This window comes from Lolium perenne, chromosome 7, assembly GCF_019359855.2.
Source record: "Lolium perenne isolate Kyuss_39 chromosome 7, Kyuss_2.0, whole genome shotgun sequence".
Classification (NCBI taxonomy): Eukaryota; Viridiplantae; Streptophyta; class Magnoliopsida; order Poales; family Poaceae; genus Lolium; species Lolium perenne.
Genome location: NC_067250.2, coordinates 99,934,785 through 99,947,503, shown reverse-complemented (window position 1 = coordinate 99,947,503; position 12,719 = coordinate 99,934,785). Strand labels below are relative to the sequence as shown.

At 45.4% G+C, this 12,719-nt stretch overlaps 2 protein-coding genes across 2 annotated transcripts; both read left to right on the top strand.

Annotated features, from left to right (window-relative positions):
- Positions 1–1,738: 1,738 nt before the first annotated feature.
- On the top strand, positions 1,739–3,410 carry LOC127316496 (large ribosomal subunit protein eL38z/eL38y). The gene is made up of 3 exons (XM_051346906.2): positions 1,739–1,896; positions 2,081–2,264; positions 2,994–3,410. Exons 1-3 carry the CDS (start codon positions 1,894–1,896, stop codon positions 3,014–3,016), a joined length of 210 nt encoding a protein of 69 aa, XP_051202866.1. The 5' UTR covers positions 1,739–1,893; the 3' UTR covers positions 3,017–3,410.
- A 4,395-nt stretch (positions 3,411–7,805) lies between these two features.
- LOC127316497 (chloroplastic group IIA intron splicing facilitator CRS1, chloroplastic) lies at positions 7,806–11,840 on the top strand. Its single transcript, XM_051346907.2, has 8 exons — positions 7,806–8,550; positions 9,167–9,617; positions 9,819–9,949; positions 10,213–10,563; positions 10,651–10,807; positions 10,942–11,234; positions 11,333–11,392; positions 11,523–11,840. The coding sequence occupies exons 1-8, from the start codon at positions 7,885–7,887 to the stop codon at positions 11,559–11,561; spliced, it is 2,148 nt and encodes a 715-aa protein (XP_051202867.1). The 5' UTR covers positions 7,806–7,884; the 3' UTR covers positions 11,562–11,840.
- The last annotated feature ends 879 nt before the right edge of the window (positions 11,841–12,719 follow it).

Genomic DNA, 12,719 nt, shown 5'->3' with positions numbered 1-12,719 from the left:
CACCATAGCACAGCACCCCTAAGAGAAACCCTAGGGAGACCAAGACATGGCCATGACGCCACCATGCCGGCCATGTTCTTCTTCTCCTTCTCCCCTTCCTCTCCTCCACTGGCCCTAGTGCCAAAGCTTGCCACCGTGCTCTTCTACATCGCCTAGCACCGACAGCATCGAGGTAGACGCCATAGCCATGCCGGAGAACGCGCGCCCGAAACGCGCCAGCATGCCGCTCGCGTTGCGCCCATGCACGTCGTGGGCGCGCCCTGGCCACGCGCCACCCCACCAGCACGCCCTCGCTCTGGCCCCTCCAGCAACGAGTTGAGCACCGCCGTGACACCTCCGACCCGCCAGACACGCACTCGACCAGACCCTGGACCGCCGCCGCCGGAGACGACGAAGAAGATCCCGTAGACGCCGCCACCCGACATGGAAGCATTGCGGGCTATCTAGCCGTCGCCCGACCGAGCTGTCGCCACCATTAGCCTCGCCTGGACACGTAGAACACTGCTGCGCCATCGCCTAGCCCCAACGCTCGCCGGAATCGCCGCGCGCATGTCGACTTCAACCCTGCCCCGCAGCACCCAAGCTCCTCTATAAATACCGAGCTTCCCTGAGCAATCCAAGCACCGCACCAACCTCTCCTCCCATCCTTGCTTCTCCACCACCCCTCCACCTATCGAATCGAAGTCGGAGCAAGCCCAATCGGACGATCAGAGCCGCGGAAGGCCTGGTGAAATCGACATTGATCCAGGCCATCTCGAGCTTCGCCACTGCTACAGGCATCTTCCCCTTCATCGACAACCTCGAACGGAACACCGCCGCCGCTCGCCGGACCCACGGTTAGCCCTCTGTCCCCTAGGCTCGCCGCCAGAGCGTCGGGCTCTCGTCGGAGAAGACGACGACTGTCGTTCGTCCGATCAGGATCTAATCCAACGCACTCGAGAACATAAAGACACACTCGAGAAAGATCTTTGATAAGATACATCAAAGAACTTCGGCTCGCCTTGGGGCCTTGGAGGTGTGGTGAACCACGGTCCCTCGTTGGCGGAGAGTTTTCGTTATTAATTTAGTTTGCTTTTTAGTCTTTTTTCTGGAATAGTGAGGCGGCGGCTATATTTTGAAGTCAGAATAAGGTCCTCTCCGTCCTATCCTCGCTCCGGTGGTGCATCTAGCGCTGACGGAGGGCGCGTGAAGTTGTGTGCATGTCGGATCTCCTGGGATCCGGTCGGTTTTCGTATTTGTTGGTGTGGTTTCATATCAGTCTCTTCCGATCTACGGTTGTCATCATTGCCGATGGTTGTTGCTCTGGTGCGCAGGTTTTTTGGGACCTTAGCACGACAACTTCCCGTCTGTCTACTACAACAAGTTGATTGACTCCGGCGATGGAGGGGTGAGGACAGTGACGCGCCTTCGACTCGTGGTAATGTTTGTAGTCGTCGCTAGGTGGCCCTAGTACCAATTTATAATTTTCTTTACTTTTTAGATCAGTTGTACTACTATTATGATTATTAATAGATTGGTGGATTTATCGAAAAAAAAGAACTTCAAAGTCGTCATCTTTTGCTCTACCTTATGCATCGTGACATTCCTCCTAAACTATAGGGAAAATTTCCGCATAAATAAAGTATCTGGGCCCAATAAAGAAGCCCGTTCGTTAAAGCCCACATACAACTAAATTTTCCTGCCATATGTAGCCCTACTCCCAGGTTCTGGCCCAGCTGCAGCGAGCGAGAGCACATCCGCATTTTCGGAGTTGCTCTCTCCTCTCCTCTAGGGTTTTCTCTACGAGCGCTATAAAGCTTCTCCCCCCTCCCGCCGCAGTTTCTTCCTCCCGTTGGATCTTCGGAAGCCGCCGCCGCGAGAAGACATCGTCGAGTCCCCAACGCCAGGAGGAAGATGGTTAGTCTGCTTTGCCCGATTACTCTTGTGGATATAATTTCGATTCTGGAGCGTGATTTCAAACGCTGCAATCTTGTTCACTGTGTGACCTATTAGCCATGATTATTTTGCACTGGTGTCTGCTAATTTTGGCATCAGTTTTCTCATGTCTCTAGCCTATACATTTGGTCTTTCGTGTCTCTAGCCGAAGCAGATCCATGAAATCAAGGACTTCCTTCTCACCGCGAGGAGGAAGGACGCCCGCTCCGTGAGGATCAAGAGGAGCAAAGACGCTGTCAAGTTCAAGGTCCGTTGCTCGAGGTACCTGTACACCCTCTGCGTCTTCGACACCGAGAAGGCCAACAAGCTGAAGCAGTCTCTGCCCCCAGGTTAGCATGTAGAGCTAATTCAGCCAGGCATGGTTTACTTGTATGTTCTAATGTGTGCTAAATTTACTTGGAATTTATGTTCTTGCTGTTGTTATGTGAAGTGGACATTGTGTTTCTGTAGTCGATGTCCCAGTGAAGATAAAAATCAGGTCCAAAGATGATTGGTGACTGGTTTTAGCTCCAAGCCATCTGTCATACAGTTCTGCTGAGTCGATGGCTTGGGGCTAAACCCATGTTTTAGAATTGTCGATGATGGCCATATTAGCTATGAGATCCGAGGGACATCAATATGATTACAGAATCCTTTGTTCTCCTTGGTTTTTACTGTTCAGCTGAGTGTTATTGTTCTGTCTCTGTAGTTGTGTTTGTAGTAACTAGCTCAAGTAGCAGTGTCCCTATGAAGAAAAAAATACTACCAGAGATGAATGCTGTAATAGTTTTAGCTTCAAGCCATTCTAGTCATTATTTCTTTTGACTTGTGGCTTGTGGTTAAAACTAGTTTACTTTCAAGTTCATCCGTGATGGCCAATAGCTATGAGATCCGAGGGGTGTGATATTTGAGGCAAAGCCTATTTGTCTAGCAGTTGAGTTGGCTCTGCATCTATTGTTGTTTCTTTCAGATGTCTTGCCTATTTTAGCTGTTTATTTTTTTGGTAGCTTTGTTCACCCTCATTTGCTCTGCTAGGTACCACCATAGATTCTATGTTTGACGAGTTTCCATTGATACAGGTTTGTCAGTCCAGGAGATCTGAAGATACAAGCCGGTCTCTTGATGAAATAGCAAGGCTTCTCTTGTTCACTCTTCAAACTTTTGGACACTAAGCAATTAGACATGTCAGCGGTGGATAATTAAATCACAACACTGAGGAATATACTTTTTGCCACATTACAAAAGGCTCATTTTCAGCTTATTTCTTGTATGCACTGTCTGTTGAGTTTATGATTTGTCTGCCTGTTGCCACTTTTGTGATATCGGGCACAGCAATGCCTGGTATGCACCTCGGTTGTTTGTCTTGTGAAATGTTCTATCACCCTGTTCCACAATGTAAGCTGCTTTAGCAAACTAGTAAAATAGATGCAGAGGAAGTATCAAATTGCTTGTGAGGACGCGTCAGCCACATTGCTTATCAATTTGCAGTTGAGTCATGTTGCATTGTACATCTTTGTTATGATGTTGTCAGCGTTCCCACACATGCCTGGTTGTGTTCAGCTGGGTTTTAAAGGTGCAATTTTATGATCTGTTACATACAAACCATGTCCTGTAAAGATCATATAATTTGGCAGACCATGAGCCACAGAATTCAGGGAGTCATCAGCCAAAAGCTTGATATCATTTGAAATGAATGATAACACAGAGATCAAGTTTTCATGAGACAACTTTATCCCAATAGGTGGTGCAAATTTAGGATTCAAAATACGATTAACTTGGTAGATGGCAATGGAAGCTTAAGTTCTTACAGGTGCTAATCAGTTCCTGAGTCGTCCGCAATTGATCTGCAAACCATAATGCTTCAAAATATGTGAAATTCTGCTTCCAAGACATTGTTGATGCATTGCAAATGATAAAACATAGTGCAAATTTAGGATTCAAAATAGGATTAAGTTGGCATTTGACAATAGAAGTTCAAGCTGAACTATCAAGCAGCTGCTAATACATAATCTGTTTCTTCAGGAAAATGAATAGGATCTTCCAGCCTTGCAGGTGCTAATCAGTTTCTTGGTTATCTGCAACTGATCTAGTTTCAATGCTGCACTGCAGCTCTTCCTCCATGACAGTGTGCAGGCAGTCGGTAGGGTAGCTAGAAAGGAAGGAAGAGCACACTCGTGTTTTCTTTTTGTCTGGGATCCAAGTTGGTGTCAAATCTGGAAAAGAAAACTCTTATATGGGATACCCAAATAGATACTCGAATTCGAATGGCTCACGCTCAACTTTGTAGCTTCGCAAGGTCCTTCAAGATACATCGAATTTCCCTCTCCAGGTTTTAACTTGATTGGGCAAGCTGTAGTACGGTACGGGGGTATGTATGTAGCAGCGCCTACAGCAGACAGCAACGTCATGAGAGCAGGGCTTGCGCAGCAGCCATGGCTTGTTGCATGAACATTCGGCAGTTCTTCTGATTGTGCATCCTCGAGTCTTGTCCGTGCCATCGGTACATTTTGAAGTCAAGCGAACTATCAGGTGCTTCTCCCCCGACCAAACCATAAAACTTTTCTTTTCTTTAACGGGGGTAAAAAGCTGCCCCAATATATTAATTGAAAAGAAAAGATGCCCAGTTAATTAACAAAAAACTAGCCAAAAACCGTTACAATAACACCAAAATCACAAGAGGAGAAAACAAATATAGTCAAACAAACAAACTGTTTAACCCACTTCCAACACGAAATGACAACATCTTGATCACCACGCAGCAAAGAATACTCCACTGAACGGACACAACCACCCAATTGGATCTATGAACGGAAACTTTTCTTGCAATGCCCCTCTTCCTTCTTACCCTCCCTAGAAATAGAAACTTCTCCACCATCTTAATCATGTCCTCCGAAGCCTTCCCTGCTAAGACACAAGCAGTATGTCTCCTTGCCATAATCCAAGGCTAGCCACCTACAGACTAACAAGCAAGTCGTGGAGCTCTTTTGCAAAGAGTGTCGGACTGGGGTGCCAATGCACCTTCCTCACTAACCTTGTCACCACAGTCAGCAAAGTCAAGTGGTTGGCAAGGCTCCACCGGTGGAGGTGCAGAAGCCACCGCCAAGGTCTCAAGCGAGTCTACCTACATATTCACCATGGACAGAGGAGGAAAGGCCTCCCCACATAGCTCATGTAGCTCGGGCATAACCAACATCACCGGAGCCATGATCTCATTGATGTCCTTGCACCCAGAGGCAACAAACACATCGTGTTGCGGCGACGGAAAGGACCTATCACGTGGGGAGAAACAAGCAAAGATGCATTTTCTCCAACCAGAGACAACTTCTCTAGGGCCTTGTAAGCAATGGCTTCATCACCCACCTTTGATGTCGTCTCAGCCTCATCATCATCAACAACTATAGACGAATCCTGCACAGAGGACTCACATGAAGCACCCAAGTCTCCACACTCCAAAGAACCAGTAACACACACCAACAAAAGCTTGATTGTTGCCACCTCTTCACACATGGGACGATACACCTCTTCGATGCATCCGATGACCAAATGAAGGAGCTCCATGTGTAGTATGGCAAACTGAGACTCTAAAGCAGAGCCAAAATGGCGATGTCAACGAAATCCTCGCAACATCCAGAAGGGGACCTTAGCGGCACCAACACTCGTAGCAACGAGAAGCCCACAACATCAATCCAAGTCCGGGTCAGCAAAGGACAAGACTAGATGGCCGGTGACACCCACTCATCACCAAAATCCCGCACTGCTCGGCCTCGTGCAATGTACGAGTGGAGGTGGCGCCCTGTTCCCTGGGCGTGGTCGACGTGATGCGGTGAGGCTAGGAAGAGGCGCCCCGGGAGGATCAGGGGTGGCACTCGAGGGAAGGAGACGAAGGGCGACGCCCGAAGAGGAGGAGGAAGGTCAGCGAGGAGGAGGTGGCCGGAGCCGGGCACATGGTTTAGCGTCTTTGATTTTTATTATTTGAAATAGTCCCTCTGCACAAGGTAGCGACTGATAGGCAGGGCCCACTAGTCGCCACATCAGTGAATACATCGATGTAAGTGATTGTCGATAGGCCTCTCTGCCATATTTAGTGACCGCGGAATACGCATTCCTATGTACGATGATGGAGATGAGAGCGGTGACCCGTAATGTATTTTACTCTTTAGGGTGAAGTCCCCGCTGATTCTCCTTCAACGACGTTCCGATTCCATCACGTGCTATGGTCATCTCTACGGTGACCAAATGAGGATTGGTTCTCGCTATTTTTATGCACCCATTCTAGCGACATGAATTTGGTGCACATGGGTGCTAGTGCTCCCTCCACTTTCAATTTTTTGAAAATTTTACAATCTCACTCTTTTATGTTTTTAAAAATTGTGGCGTTAAATATGTAGATAGATATGTTCATGAGAAGTGTATGCAAAAAAGTACCGGTAAAAAATACCTTAAATTTGGAAAATATAAAAAAAAAACAAATTTCTGACAAAAGGATACACTATTGTAATATTAATTTACTTCCATTAACAATCAGAAATTTGTCTTTTTTATATTGTTCAAAACATAAAGTATTTTTTAACGGGACTTTTTTGCATATACCCCACCCGTATATATCTATCTATATATTTAATGTCATAATTTTTCGAGACTTAGAAATGTGAGATTTTAAAATTTTAAAAAATCTAAAAGTGAGGAGAGCACTGGTGCCCATGTGTCAAAGACACTTTCCGCCATTCTGGTGGCTATGTTTGGCGCCTTCGTCTTTCTCCCATGAGAAGAGAAGATGACCATGGTGAGTACGAGTCACGAACCAAAGAATAAGAAAGCCCTTCTAATTTTGGATGTATATTTCTTTTCTTTGGACCTTCTTTGCTTTTTGTTGGAAAAAATGTCCAACATCTTGATGTTTTTTCTGCCTTTTCTATCAGAAACTCAATTCGGCTTCCGGATGCGTATGATCCCTCTACCATAAAAACATATATCTATTAGTTGGCTAAAACAACTTATATTATGTAATAGAGTGATACATTAGATGTATTTTTAAACACATACATGCTCCACTAAAAAAAAAATAGATATATTTATCAAATTAAAGAGACCAGAGGGTAAGAATCCCTTGGCTTATTTTTATAGAAGAATTTATGAGTACAAACTGGATTTGCAAGCACGGAGGCTCGAACCCAGGCGGGCTAGCACGCATCAGCCCATGCTAACCATCCCGGCCACACCGTGGTTCTCAATAGATATGTTTATCATACAGAACAACTTCACCAAGCGCCACCTATCATATTCATCCTTGATCTTCTCCCTAATGTCCTCCCGCGCTGCCACCCCACCGTGGAAGGTCACGTCATTTCTGTGCCTCCAGATGCACCGCAACCGCCAATGAATAAAGCTTCTTACATGACTTGGAAGAATGGCATCCACTGCCAGACAAGCACATCATCCCGCTCCAGGCGACCCCTAGCCCGTGCCAAAGCATGAAGAACTCAACTAGCGCCTCACTCAAACGATAATTAACTTAATTCTCATTCCAATAGCATCACCCACATTTGAAAAGAAAAATCCAGTTGCAACTATGGTGCAACCAAAAAGTATTCAATTGCAACTAGCACACAGTAAACAAATTTTAGTTTAAAATACAATATACTCCATACCTTAATTTATCAAAATTTAGATGTATCTAGACACTGTTTAGCATCTAAATACATCTAAATTTAGATAAAGTTGAGACAAAGTTTCATGAGACAGAGGTAGTAAATAAGGCCACTAAGTATTTTGAGGCAACATTTTGATTAATAATTTTACCAATAAAATACAAGTAATATGACACCAAAAATATATTGTTGGAAACATTTTTCAAAAAAATGTAAAACATACTTGGTGCGGCCAAAAGAGATCCTACCCTCGTGAGAACTGAGAAGGAAGAGGCCCTCTTGTCGTCCACACGCCTGCTCTCCCCAGCAAGCACAGCCCGCCATGGCGCCACCTCCACTTCCCCTCTTCTCCCCGTCCCCAAAGCAGCCGCCTCCGCCGCCGTGGCTCCACGGCCCCAACATCCCCGCATCCGTCACCCCTCCAAACCACATCGAGGCCCCTTCAAAGCCCCAGAATGACCCGCAAAGGAAAACCAGCTCCTCCAGCAATCCCCTCACCGCCGGCGTCCCCGGCGGCCGCACCCGCCGCGCCGTTCTCGGAATCATCCGCCGAGTCCGCTCCCTGGAGCTCTCCGATCCGCCAAACACGAAACCCAGTACCAGCACTATCCCCTTCAACCTCCCGATCGACCGGCCGGAGGGAGGCCAAGAAGAGGAGAGGGGGAGAAGAAATGTGAAAGAGAGGCCGACTTCTAGGGCGGTTCCGTGGTCCGCGGCGAGGGACGAGCACCTCAAGGTCGCGCTGCGCCGGGAGAAGAAGGTGCCAGAGCCGACGCCCGCTGAGCGGGTGCTGGAGGCCGCCGAGCTGCAGCGGCTGCGGCGGGCGGCGCGTGGGATGGACAAGTGGGTGCGGGCCAAGAAGGCCGGGGTGACGGACGAGGTGCTGGAGGATGTGCGGAGGGAGTGGTCCAGCGGCCAGGAGCTCGCTGGGGTTCGGGTCGTCGAGCCGCTCCGGCGGTGCATGGACAGAGCAAGGGAGATCCTGGAGGTGAGAGTCATTTGCTGTCTGTATGGTCGCCCGGTTCAGCGTCTCTGCTGAACTTGAGAGATAACAGTCGGCTTCGTTTTGAGCATTTTTTTTTTCTAAAAAAAAGGAGCGAAAAAGATTTTGATGTTGGTGCATAGTCATGATGAATAGATAGTGCGATTTTATGCAAGAGATTCTACATGGATGCATTTTTTATTGATGCAAGCACATTATTGATTATCTGTTTCCCGTAGAGTGCTGAGAAATGCAAATGTGTATGAATTTTGATATAAATGGTCTAAACTGATAATGGTGGATTGGAACTGTAGTGAATTGCGTAGTCAAATGATACTGAAATGTTGGCAACATGGTGCTAATCTTGCAAAGAGTATTTGTGCTGAAAGTATGACATAGGTCTTGCCACTGTTTTTTTTTTCTGATGTTTGGTAGATTTATGTTTTGGTGAGTTGGGAGCTGTTGAGTGAAGGCACTCATCATCACGTCCTAGAGAAATTGTGGCCAGAGATTACTTTGATGCAAAACCTACTTATTTATGAACTATTTAAATTCCTCAATGACCCATTTAACAGGATTGCCCCAAAACATCAAATCTCACATTTTACTTCCCTTTGATCAGGAAAAATCAGGAGGCTTAGTTGTTTGGACTAAAGGAGATATACACTTCGTAGCTAATATTCAGAAAGTTCCCGTGTTAAAATGTACTATCCCTGAGCCCCAAAGGACATATGGAAGCATCTCCGGGTCTTTAAGCAATGGCAATGGTGGCGCTCATGGTGCTTTCCGAGAGATTGATCAAAGCATTGGTGTTCATACATATGAAGCACCTATCGAAGGAACACTCTATGAAAGGGAAGTCAACAGACTGTTGGACAGTTTGGGCCCTCGATTTATAGATTGGTGGTGGAACACACCACTGCCTGTGGATGCTGATCTCCTTCCACAAGTTGTCCCAGGCTACAAGACACCATTTAGACAATGTCCTCCTGGTGTGAGACCGACACTAGCAGATGGGGAGCTGACATACTTGCGCAGGCTTGCACACCCTTTGCCGACACATTTTGCCCTAGGTGAGTATGGTATTAATTCCCATATCTTGCTCATGTTCTTTAAGTAAATTTGAAGTTCCAAATAGCTGTGCTTTTATGGGATGATTAAGTGTTAACTGCCTCCACACTCTACATTCTTATTATGTTATGCATGTGTCACTTTAAAGTTCCACAAGAAACATTGTAGAATCACAAATATGTCTGAACTAATATATTTGGCAGGCAGGAATACAAAACTACAGGGTTTGGCTGCTGCTATTCTAAAGCTTTGGGAAAAGAGCCTTCTAGCAAAGATTGCAGTGAAAGTGGGTATCCAGAATACCAGTAATGAACAAATGGCGTGGAATCTTAAGGCAAGTACTGTTCCACATGAAATCTTGTTATGCTACTTGTTGTGCATGTAACTATCAAACACACGAGATCTCCAAACTGATGTACTGTACAGAATACTGTGGGAGCTTGAACTCTATGATAGTATATTAGAATAAGCAGTTAAGTATGCATTCATGCTTTCTTTACAGTGATTCTTAATTGGTAACCCGGTCGTTGTCTTTCTTTTGATGATTGGTTCATCTTTGTATCTTCATTTGTGTAAAATGGATTCTCCTCGGTGCAGCATCTTACTGGAGGAACTATCATATTGAGAAACAAGGCTTTTATTATTCTATATAGAGGCAAGGATTTTCTTCCTGGTGGAGTTAAGCGGTCTGTTATTGAACAAGAGGCACGGGTAGATGCCCAGCATGTGAAGGAAGAAGAAGCCCGATTAACGGTGATTGACTCCCTTCAGATATATGCTGGTTTACCATCTGAGGAAAGTTCTGTGGGGACTTTCAGGGAGTATCAGGATTTCCAGGTTAACCATGTGCATGAAATAACTGAAAACAACCAGGCCATGATAGAACTAGAGGCTGAGAAGCACAGATTGGAGAAGGATCTGAAAGACCAGGAACGGAGGCTTTTCATTGTAAGACCTGATCTACACTAATGCTCTTGTTTGGAATCCACAAACTTCTAATAGTTCCTAACGAAACCAAACTGGTCTGTACTGCAGCTCACTAAGAAGATTGAAAGATCCAACCAGGCGCTGGCAAAGCTTCATAATTCCTGGAACCCTTCAGAGCCATCTTCAGACAAAGAACTCTTGACAGAGGAGGAAATGATGATATTCCGAAAGATTGGCCTAAAGATGGATGAGCATGTGCTCCTTGGTATAGCTTTCCGCATTTAACAATAGCATTTGTGTTCACATGTGCTCGTATCATTGTGTTGTGCAGGTGACCAAGAAAAGCCATTTCTCCTCCTCTGATCCCAAAAATTATGTATCCTTTTTTTTTCCTTGCAGGAAGACGCGGTATCTTTGATGGTGTAATTGAAGAGATTCATCAACACTGGAAACACAAAGAGATTGTGAAAGTAATTACAAAGCAGACTCGAGCTTACCAGATAACATACACATCGATGCTGCTTGAGGTTGAGACAGGAGGAATGTTAATAGCAACACAAAAGCTCACAAACAGTCAGGCCATAATACTTTACCGTGGAAAGAATTATCGCCGCCCTACAAAATCAGAACCCAGTAATCTTCTGACTAAAAGAGAAGCATTACGAAGATCAATTGAGGTTCAGCGACGAGGGGTATGGATACGCATGAAACTATTAATATGCTTTTCCTGCCAAATATCCATTTCACCAAGTGGCGTGCCTTATCTTAGCTCCTTTCATTTGATTTGCAGTCGATGAAATACTATGTTTGGGAGAGACAGAAATCCATTGAGGAATTGAACTGGAGACTGGTGAGTTGACAACATAATTTCTTGAATATGAAGTATCAAGGGCACCATTAGACCATCAATAGTGAAGTCAATTTTCATACAGTTTTGTGGCTAGAAATTTATCTGTGCTTTTATTTTTGTTGTGCTGCAGGCCAACGTGACAATGAAAATCAGGAAACTGACTCAGTGAACAATGAAGAATTTAAACAGGGTATGGAAATGAATTATTAGAGATTTTGCATAACCATCCCACCTAGTTTTTTTTTTCTGTTTGTGTCACCTACACGCTACAAAGCCCAAAGAGAGCAGGGGCTTCCATTCATCGGATGGAATTGTACAGTACAAATGATGAGTGTGTCGCGATTGTAGAGTTGTATAATTTTCTGTTCATGTACATATTGGCATCCAGCAAACCTATTCTCGACATTTGGTGATAATGAATGAAGGAAAGCAGTTTGTTTTGGTACAATCGATCACTGGATGTTAGTGAAAGATCTCCTGAATGAGATTAGGCACAGAAAGCACAGCTATTGATTCTCTCCTGGCAAACTGCACTTGATTGGGCGACGACAACTTAGTAGATGTCAGGTTTGGGGAAGATAAGCTCTATGAAAACCTGAAAATTATGACAAGTTTAACTCTTTTCTTTCTTTGAATGGGATAACAAGCTTAACTCCATGTCGGTAGGTATCTACTAGCATCCGTCTGTCAAATTTACTCTCTGTCAAATGGAATAGCACTGTGACTGAACTGGGACTGAAGCCGTAGAAGGATCCCATATGAGGTCATGGCTTGGGAGGCTCACCTTTTAGCTCCATCTGCGGCGTGTTCTTGGGGCCTCTGCTTCTCCTTCATCCACCGCAGCATGATCTTCATCTGCCTCTTGCTCGTCAAACCCCTGAGAAAATCAACAGGAGATGCTGTTCAAAACGAAGGAAATCCTAAGCCACGCTTCAGTCCATTGCAAAATTGTAGTCACTGATGAGAGACACCGTCTGTCCAAGTGTCCATTGAAGCTAGTGCAGCTTAGGGCATCTCCAGCGGCGCGACGCATTTCGGACGTCCGAAATGTCCGTTTGCGTCGCGCGGCGGACGCGAGACAGACCGTTTTTGTCCGCGCGTCCGTTTGCACCTTGGGGAGGTTCCAGCGGCGCGACGCATTTCCGCGTTTGCATGAAATATGAAGTTTCGAAACAACAAAATAATATTCAACGAAGTCATAGTTATTACATTTAAATTTTAAAAAGTCTGCATGCAAATAAGATAGTACTCCTCTAGGCATGATCTGCATGGCCAACCAATGTCCATTGATGCTCAATCAGATCCGTTTGCAGCTGTTTGGAGACGT

Excerpts from the sequence above, each read along its gene's own strand:
- LOC127316496 (XM_051346906.2), top strand. Across the intron at positions 2,265-2,993 it reads GAAGCAGTCTCTGCCCCCAG|GTTTGTCAGTCCAGGAGATC; the intron begins GTTAGCATGTAG and ends CCATTGATACAG.
- LOC127316497 (XM_051346907.2), top strand. The coding sequence starts at position 7,885 with ATGGCGCCACCTCCACTTCCCCTCTTCTCCCCGTCCCCAAAGCAGCCG. Across the intron at positions 10,564-10,650 it reads AGGAACGGAGGCTTTTCATT|CTCACTAAGAAGATTGAAAG; the intron begins GTAAGACCTGAT and ends TCTGTACTGCAG. Across the intron at positions 11,235-11,332 it reads TTGAGGTTCAGCGACGAGGG|TCGATGAAATACTATGTTTG; the intron begins GTATGGATACGC and ends TTTGATTTGCAG.